Below are 9,358 nucleotides of genomic sequence, written 5' to 3' on the forward strand. Positions count from 1 at the left end.
TGCACCCATTTCTTTTCCTGCTAGCTTCTTGCACCCCGCTCCCTGCAAGACTACCATCTCCACTCCTTTTCTGTCCACTCTCGCAGCCTGCACCCCATTTCTTGCTCTCTCATGCTCATGCTTTGCACGCCTGCTTTTCGCACCCCATCACTTTGCAGGCTTACCCCGGGCACCGTGCCCTCTGCACGTCTGCCACTCGCACCCCGCTTTGCTGCAGGCTGCCCCCCAGACACACATCCCCCCGCCCAGACCCCCGTCCCCCCCACCCCCGCCCTATGGGGTCGCCGCTCCCGTTTCCGGCCCCGCCCCCTCGCGGGGCAGCGCGCGGGCAGCCCCGCCCCCCGTTGCCATGGCGCCCGGCCCTCCCCCTCCCCTCCCTCCCCGTTGCCATAGCGAGCGCGAGCCGCGGGCGCGGGGGGCGTGGCCGTCAGGCCGGCCCGCTTTCCGATTGGTCGCGCGGCGCACGTGACGAGCGGCGGAATGCAAATGAGCGATGGCCGCGCCGCCGCCCGAGGGAGCGCCGCGCCGCCCCGGCGGGAGTGAGGCAGGCCACGCCCCTCCGCGCTGACCACGCCCCTCCCCGGTAGCCCCGCCCCGCCCCGCCCCGCCCCGCCGGCCCGCGCGGCCGCAACCCCGGGAGGCGCCTCCGTCATGGCCGGCGGGAGCCGGGCCGCGGGGCCGCAGGTACAGGGCGCCGGGCCCCGCCGCTTTGTCTGGGCCGCGGGGGGGCGGGGGGGGCGGGCCGCGCACGCGTCCGGGTGTCGGGTGTCCGCGCGTCCCGGCCGCCGTGCCTCAGTTTCCCCGTCGCCGCGGGGGGCGGGGGGGGGGGAGGAGGCGGACGCACCGATCTCCGCCGTGCGCCCGGCCCCCTCCCCGTGCTTCCACCGCCCCGGGCGGGGGCTCGGCCCGGCCCCGCGCTGCCGCTCCACGTGCGGCGGTGGGAGAACCGAGGGCCGCCCGGGGCTGCGGGGGCACCGCGCGCCGCTCGGCCCCGCGTGGGGTTCGAGGCCACGGAGCACCGCCGTGTGTGTCACCGCCCCGCCGCGCCGCTGTCCCACACACGGGGACGAATGGGGACCGGCGGGGACGCTCCTCGCTGCGCTCGTGGCTCCGTCGCGGCCCCACGCGTGGGGACGCCCCGATGCCGCCGGGATGTCACGGCACAGCTCGGCGACAGAGCCACGGCCCACGCGTCCAAACCCTGCGGTGCTGAGAGCGAAGCGCGGCGGATGTCACGGCCACGCCGCGGGCGCACGGCCACCAGCGGGCATTTCGGCACCACCTCCGGCGTGGTTCTCCGTCCCACCTGCGCGTGTCACCTCCCGCGCTGGCACAGCGGCGCCCTCCGGGGATGTGACCCCGTGGCCTCACGCTACTGAGCGGGGTGGCATCACACCGCCACGTCCCGCTGTCCCGCTGCTGGCGCCTCGTGCTGTGTTTGTCCCTGCAGGACCGTGGCGTGGCCACCGGGGTCACCTGGCGTGGCCACCGAGACCACCTGCTGTGGGCACCGTGGCCGCTGTCCATGGTGGAGCGCCCGGCGCTGCTGTCCCTGGTGCTGGCAGTGGCACCCGCCATGGTGGCACCCGCCATGGTGGCACAGGGCCTTGGGTTTCTTGCTGGTTGTCGGAGGTCTGTGGGCACACGTGGGTGCAGCAAAGCATGGGTGCCCGCAGAGCCATTGGGTGCTGGGGCCGCGGCCAGGCAGTGTGGGCATGGCCCTTGGTGGGAGCGGTGGCGGTGGCGTTGGTGCTCCTGCTGCTCACCTCCAACCCCCTGATGACACTCAGCACGCAGCGCTTCCCCCTCCATCCCTGTCCTCCTTCTGTCTCTCCGTCCCTCTGTCTTTCCCTCACACCCTTCAACCCTTTCCTTCTACCCTTCCCTTAGTCTCTTTCTTCTCCCCATCCTTCCCTCCCTACACTCCTTTCCTTCTTCTGTCCTCTCTAATGTCTATCTTTCCTTCCCCCTTATTCATTTCCTACTTCTTTCTGTCCATCCTTCTCTCCTTCCTTTTGTGTTTCTGTCTATCCGTCCATTCTTCCACACCTTTCCTACATCCTTCCATCTTTCTGTCCTCTTTCTGTCCACCCTTCCCTCCCTTCATCCCTCTACTTCCCTTCATCCTTCTTTGTCTATTTTTTCATCCATCCATCCGTTCTTCCCTCACTCTTTTGCTTTCCTGTTCCATTCTGTCCATCCTTCCCTTCTCCCTCTCATCCCTTTCAACCTTTGCATCCACCTTTCCATCCGTCCTCCTTCCTTCCCTTTGTCCTTCCTCCCATCCTTCTGTCCATCCTTCTATTTCTTCCATTGCTCTGTATGTCATTCTGTCCTCCCTTGTCCTTCACCCCTTCCCTAATTCCTTCTGTTTGTCCTTCTGCTCATCCTATCCCTATCTTTCACTCTTACCTCTTTGCTTCCTTCCATCTTTTTCCTACTTCCTCCTGTCTCTGTCCTCTGTCCCTTTGTCCTTTCTGTCTGTCCCCTCATTCCTTCCATATGTTCTACCTCCCCTTCCTTCCTCTTTCTATCCTCTTTTGTTCCTTCATCCCTTTTCTACCTCCATTCATCCTTCCTTTCTTCCACCCGTCCCTCTATCCTTTCATACTTGTGTTCCCATCTGTCTGTCCATCCTTCCCTCCTGCCCTTTGTCCTTTCCCATTTCCTTCTTTCCTTCCCTCCCTCCCTTCATCCTTTTCCTCCTTCTGCCCTTCCTGGCTGCACTTCCCATCCATCATTTTGTCCATCCCGCTTCCTTCCGTCCTTCACTTCCTCCCCTCATCCCTCTCCTCCATCCCTCTGTCCATCCTTCCTTTGTCTGTCCACCCATCCCTCCTTCCTTTCCCTGAGGATTTGAAGTGCTGCTGCTGCGCTGGGCATGGGTAGGGGTGGGCCGGGGGCACACAGGGCTGCTCCCATCTGCCACCCTCGTGCCCCCCACCCCATGGGACCCCCACGCCCACGTCCATGCTCTCCCCCAGCTCTAGGCCACCCCCAGCCACCCCGTGTGGCCCTGCCACCACCATGGAGAACGAGCAGCTCCCGGCACCTCCGCCCTCCAGCAGCGCCGGCGGCACCGGCACGACGCCCAGCAGCACCGGCACCGCGCGCCCACCCGCACCGCAGATCTCTGTCTACAGTGGCATTCCCGACCGCCAGACCGTCCAGGTAGGGCTGTGCTGCGCACCCTAATCCTACCCCTCACCCTACGAATGGGGCCAGGGTTGGGCTGCTTGAGTCTCCCCTTGGGTTTAGAGCAGGAACGCTATGTGCATTGGGAGGCTCTGGATAAAGGGTGAGGCGGAGCAGCGTTCAGGGTGCTGTGGCCGGGTTGGCTTTGGGGTGTTGTGTCCCACAGCCCCACTGCTGCCCCGCAGGTGATCCAGCAGGCCCTGCACCGGCAGCCCAACACAGCGGCACAGTACCTGCAGCAGATGTACGCCGCGCAGCAGCAGCACCTGATGCTGCAGACGGCCGCGCTGCAGCAGCAACACCTCACCAGTGCCCAGCTCCAGAGCCTGGCGGCCGTGCAGCAGGTACATACCTCCCCCGGGGTCACCCATAGGTGCCACAGTGCAGTGCACACGCAACGCTTTGCTCCCATCCCCAGGCCAGCCTGGCAGCCAACAGGCAGAGCGGCTCCTCTGGCAGCAATGGCACACAGCAGGCACCGGTGCAGCAGCCCACGGTGAGTCCCCGGCTCACCAGGAGCACCCCGCAGCCCCTACCCCGGTCCCAAAACCCACTGTCCCATTGCAGATCAACCTGGCCACGTCGCCAGCGGCCGCCCAGCTCCTGAACCGGGCACAGAGCGTCAACCCTGGGGCGTCGGGCATCGCGCAGCAAGCTGTCCTGCTGGGCAACGCCGCCTCACCCGCCCTCACTGCCAGCCAGGCACAGATGTACCTGCGGGCGCAGATGGTAAGAGTCGCCCAGCCCCACAGCACTGTGGGGCAGCTGGGAGCTGCTGGTTGGCCATCACCCTGCAGCAAGTTGGCCCAGACCCACAGGAAGCAGATGCTATAAGGTCCACTTTGCCCCACAGCTCATAGGGTGCCCATCGCTGTGCTGCGGGGTGGGCTGGATGCATGCAGAGTCCATCACTCCACCGTAGGGTAACCAGAGCCTACAGAACTCGTAGATTTCCTGTCACCTGGCTGTAGGGTAGCCAGGCCCTGTAGGGTGAGCCTGAGCTCACAGGGGACCATTTGTGCTGCTGGGGGGTGCCTAGATCTCCCAGGTTGCCCATTGCTCCGCCATGGGGTGACCAGACCCAAAGGGTGCCCATCACCTGGCTGCGAGGTGCAAGGCCCCCAAGGGGGCACCTCACTCCATAGGGTGAATATTGCCCTGCTTTCAGGTGCCCTGGCCTTATGGGGTGCCCAAACCCACGGGGCATGCTTCACCTCACTGTGGGGTGCCTGGACCCCACAGGGTAACCACACACTGCTCTGAGATCCTCGGAGTCCATAGAGTGTCCGCTGTCCCCACCCTGGGAGTGCCCAGACTGCATGGGGTGTCCATCCTATGGGCTGTGTGGGCTTCATGGGGTGTCCCCCCCTGCAGGTGGTACCCAGACCCCAAGAGATGCCCAGACCTGTAGGGTGTCCCTCACCCTCACTGCTGGGGGCCAACCCCAGGAGGGTACCCTCTGCTACGGTAGGGGGGTGTCTGGATCCCACGGGACACTTACACCCTATGGAGTGTTTGCCCAGACCCCATAGAGGGCCGCTACTCTGATATGGAGTGCCCAGGCCCCACGGGGTCACCCAAGGGACATGGGGAACAGCAGCACTGAGAAGGGACACGGGCAAGTGTCCCATGTGCCCCACACTTCTGCCATCACACGAGGGCATGGGGTGACAGTCAGGGTGCTTCCCACAACCCTCGGACGCACACACACACCTTTCTCTCCCCCCAGCTCATCTTCACACCCACGGGCCCTGTCAGCGCCGTCCGGCCCGAGAGCCCTGCACCTGTCCCACCGCCAGCCCCACCGCCAGCCCCACCGCCCGCCACTCCCCAGGTGAGCCCCCCCCTGCACCCCACATCCTCCCTTCCCCCCATCCCACTGACCAGCTGCCATTGCAGGTGCACAGCCTGGCGCTGCGCCCCGCCGGCCCCCACCTCCCTGCTCTCGCCATGAAGCCCCCTGGCAGCACTCCACGGGCCGGCCCCCCCCGGGCCCCCCCACCCGAGAACCCCGGTGACCACCTCAAAAAGGCTGAGGGCCCCGATGCCCGCACCCACCCCCTGGCCCGCACTGCCACTGCCCCTGCTGCCGCCCACCCACTCGTCACCCCAGGTAAGGCACCATGCTGGGTGGGGCTGGGACACCATTAGGTGCTGCAAAGGGCAGCAGGCGTTCACTCTGAAACCTAATGACAGCCCGCCCTGCTGTTTCCTGGGCACCCCATCTGTATCGGTGACCTGTATAAGCCCCAGTGCCAGCGCTGGTGGATCAGAGGGGGAGGAGGTTCCTCCTCATGGCTCAGCTGGTGAAGGGTGAAGGCTGTCCCCCTCCCCAGCACCCACCAGCCCCCTGGGGTTACCCAACCTCAGGGTGCTGTTGTTACCCCCCTGGCACAGCCTCATCCCAGCCAAGAGCGAATACCGCCAGGATGAGGAGCAGCCTCGCAGGGAGGGGGCTCAGGGGTGGCACCGCTGATGGAGCCCATGGGCCTTATCCCCCCTTTCCTCCCCCACAGCCTACGCCCCGCTGCAGCAGCCCCAGTTCCTGCAGCAGCCACCGAAGCCGATGCAGCAGCAGCAGTTCGTCATCCAGCAGCAGCAGCAACAGCAGCAGCAGCAGCAGCAGCAGCTGGCGCCCCGCGGGCAGCCCCCCCCAGCCCCAGCTGCCCCTCAGCTCCAGCCGCTGCCCCCTGCCAGCCCTGGCCCAGCCCCCCCGCCCAAAACAGGAGCCCCCCACGGGGTGGGGGCCGAGGGCACAGCCCCCAACGGGCACCCCGGCTGCTATGGGGCACCCCGCAAGTTCCAGCACGCCTCTGCCGTCATCCTGCAGCTGCAGCCCGCCAGCAGCACGGTGAGGGCCCCCCCAGCCCCAGAGAGCAGGGGGTGCTAGGGGTCAGGGTGCATGGGGGGCAACTGCGTGCATTCGGGCGGGCGCACCTGTGTGCATGTCAGCTCTGTGCACGTGTGCAACCCTTGTGCCGGATCCGTGTGTGTGTGCGTGTGTGTGCACGGCTGGTGCACGCCTGAGCTATGCAAGTGTTGCATGTGTGCATGACCTGCGCACCATTGCCTGCTTCGTGTCCAGTTGTGCCACATGCATGTGTGTGCAATAGCCCACGAACAGCTGTCCACAGAGCTTACGCACCTGGACCGTGTCTGCACGTGCGTCCACGGCTCACACACAACTACGTGTGTGCAAGTGCACATAGGTTGTCTCCATGTGCACGTATCTACCTGTCCCACGTGCACGTGAGTGCATTCCTGGCCCACACACGTGTGTAGCAGCATCACCCAGACCCGGGCATCTGCGCGCACGCTCGCGTGCCCCACGCACACGCGGACGCCCCATCCCTCACACCCCTCTACCCATGTACGGGGCGGGGGGTGCGCTGCCGGGCCGCTGACGCTGTCCCCGCCGCAGCCGCCGCTGGGTGCCGCAGAGGCCGCCCGCCGGGACGTGCCGCCCGCCGCCAGGAGCCCTCCCGCCGCCGCGCCGCCCGCCGCCGCCGCCGCCCCCCCGCCGCCCCCCGGCCCCGAAGCGCCGCAGGGGGAGCGCGCCGCCGCGCACGGTAAGCGCGGGAAACTGAGGCACGTGGGGAGTGGCGCCGCGCGGCCGCGCCCCCTCTCCCGACGCCCCTCCCGTCGAGCGGAGCGCGCACGCGCGGCGGCGGCCAATGAGGGCGGTGGGCGTGGTCACCGCCCGGCCCCGCCCCGCCCCGCGCAGCCGCCGCCGCCGCCCCGGCCCGGCCCGGCCCCGCTCCGCCTTTGTCCCCGCTCCGCCGCCGCCGCCGCCGCCTTTGTCCCCGCCATGGGGCTGCCGCGCCGCTGAGCGCCGCCGGTGAGTGCGCGCCGCCCCGCTCCGGCCCGGCCCGGCGGGCGCTGACCTCACTTCCGCATCCGCCCTCGGCCCGGAGCCGCCGCGGCCCGGTCAGGTGAGGCCGGGGAGCGGCGTCGGGGCCCGGCGCGGCCTAGGAAGGAGCGGCGCGGCCCGGCGCGGCCTAGCGGGCCCGGGGCGGCCTAACGGGGCGGGGGCGGGTGGTGCCGCGTGGAAGCTGACGGTTCTCCCCCTCCCGTTCCACCCCCCGCCCCCCCCCCCCTCCCCTCCTCCTCCGCAGAGCCGGGCGCGGAGCGTGTGGATGCGCCGCCCGCCGCCCCCGCCCCCGGCATGACCTCGGGCAGCGGCAGCGCTGCCTCCACCGTCGCCGGCGCCGCCCCGCACAATGGTGAGAACAAGCCGCCGCAGGCCGTGGTGAAGCCGCAGATCCTCACGCACGTGATCGAGGGCTTCGTCATCCAGGAGGGCGCCGAGCCCTTCCCGGTAAGTTTTCCCCCCTCCCTAACGCAGCGCACCCCGCCCCCCCCCCCTCCCCCGCCGTCCCCCGGCCCCGTTGACGCCGACGCCGCCCGCAGGTGGGGCGCTCCTCGCTGCTGGTGGGGGGCCTGAAGCCGCAGTATGCGCAGGAGCTGCTGGCGGAGCGTGCCCCGCAGCACGACAACACCACCACCACCGACTCCGAGATGGAGGAGCCCTACCTGCAAGGTGAGGGGGGGATACCCCGAGGTGGGACCCCCGCGAGGACTCTGCCCCGCCTCGGCTCAGCCGCCCGCTGCTCTCTGTCGGCAGAGTCCAAAGAGGAGGGGGCCCCCCCGAAGCTGAAGTGTGAGCTGTGCGGCCGCGTCGACTTCGCCTACAAGTTCAAGCGCTCCAAGCGTTTCTGCTCCATGGCGTGCGCCAAGAGGTACCGGGCTGCGCCCCCCCCCGCCCCGCGCCCCTCCCCAGCCCTGCTCTCACCCCCCCCCCCCCTCCCCGCCGCTGCCCGCAGGTACAACGTGGGCTGCACCAAACGCGTAGGGCTGTTCCACCCTGACCGCAGCAAGCTGCAGAAGCCCGGAGTGCCCCCCCACGGCCGCCGCCGTGCCTGCAAAGTGCCCACGCTCAGCAAGGACACCAAGAAGCAGGTGAGGGGGGGACGTGGGTCCGACCCACGGGGCACAGCGAGCCGCAGGGCTGGTGCTGCCCGGTGGCTCCGTCCCGCAGACGCCGGTGTCCCTCCCGCCGGGCTCGGGGCCGCTCTCGGTGACGGCGTCGCTGCAGCTCAACCACAGCCAGGAGGACTCGAGCCGCTGCTCGGACAACTCGAGCTACGAGGAGCCGCTGTCGCCCATCTCGGCCAGCTCGTCCGCCTCCCGCCGGCGCCAGGCTGAGCGTGACCTGGAGCTGCATGACATGGAGCTGCCCGACATGCACGTGCGGGAGCTGGCGGGCATCGGGCACCGCTTCCTGCCCAGCGAGCCCAGCAAGTGGAACGTGGAGGACGTCTACGAGTTCATCCGCTCGCTGCCGGGTGAGGAGCGTCAGGTCACACTGTAGAGGGGCTCTGTTGGGTTTGGGGCTGTGCTGAGTGTGACTATGTTGTGTGTTCCCCCCCCTGCCCCCCTCATAGGCTGCCAGGAGATCGCAGAGGAGTTCCGTGCACAGGAGATCGACGGGCAGGCGCTGCTGCTGCTGAAGGAGGACCACCTGATGAGCACCATGAACATCAAACTGGGGCCAGCCCTCAAGATCTACGCCCGCATCAGCATGCTCAAGGACTCCTAGAGCTGCGCTTCCAGCTCACATGGACGCTCCCGCCGGGTGGGGGGGAGGGGGGCGGACAGACCTGCTCCCCCCCCCCCCCTCAGCTCTGCCTGTCCTGGTTGGGGGTGGGGGGGACTCATCACTGAGCACAAACAGCCCTGGGGCGCCCCCCCTCCCTTGGCTGCAGGGTGCGTACATATAGCCCGTAGCGATAGTGGCCCCGCTGTGGCAGGGAGCTCCCCCAGCACGACGGGGCACAGCAGGATGGTTGCCTTAATGCGTGGCCCCGGCTGCCTGCCCCGGGGTGGGGGTGGATGTGGGGGGTGCCTGCAGAGATGGCACTGCCCCCAGCAGGGCTGCTCCAGGGGCACCTCAGTAAAGGACAGAGGCGGTGGGGGCTCAGTACCCCAGCAGGTAAGGACCCCCCCCCCCTCCCCCTCAGCCCACACCGCCGTCGCCGGCTGCCACGGTCTTTCTAAGAAAAGGAGGAAAAAAGAAAAAAAAAAGAAAAAAGAAAAAAACACAGAAACCACAACCCCTTTTTTTTCCCCCGTTTTTGTTTCTAATAAACACTGAAAAAGAAAA

At 67.7% G+C, this 9,358-nt stretch overlaps 1 protein-coding gene across 7 annotated transcripts; it reads left to right on the forward strand.

Annotated features, from left to right (window-relative positions):
- The first annotated feature begins 614 nt into the window (after positions 1-614).
- PHC2 (polyhomeotic homolog 2) lies at positions 615-9,358 on the forward strand. 7 transcript variants are annotated; one of them, XM_040651423.2, is made up of 16 exons: positions 615-684; positions 2,985-3,171; positions 3,381-3,539; positions 3,614-3,691; positions 3,763-3,924; positions 4,925-5,029; positions 5,095-5,308; positions 5,712-6,046; positions 6,617-6,764; positions 7,311-7,513; positions 7,606-7,735; positions 7,820-7,934; positions 8,019-8,154; positions 8,234-8,540; positions 8,640-8,820; positions 8,867-9,358. In XM_040651423.2, exons 2-15 carry the CDS (start codon positions 3,028-3,030, stop codon positions 8,792-8,794), a joined length of 2,391 nt encoding a protein of 796 aa, XP_040507357.1. In that variant the 5' UTR covers positions 615-684; positions 2,985-3,027; the 3' UTR covers positions 8,795-8,820; positions 8,867-9,358. The 7 variants fall into 7 exon arrangements, with proteins under 7 accessions (XP_040507357.1, XP_024998355.2, XP_040507358.1 ...); XM_025142587.3 differs by having other exon boundaries at positions 8,640-9,358; XM_040651424.2 differs by having other exon boundaries at positions 8,291-8,540; positions 8,640-9,358.

This window comes from Gallus gallus, chromosome 21 (assembly GCF_016699485.2).
Source record: "Gallus gallus isolate bGalGal1 chromosome 21, bGalGal1.mat.broiler.GRCg7b, whole genome shotgun sequence".
Classification (NCBI taxonomy): domain Eukaryota; kingdom Metazoa; phylum Chordata; class Aves; order Galliformes; family Phasianidae; genus Gallus; species Gallus gallus.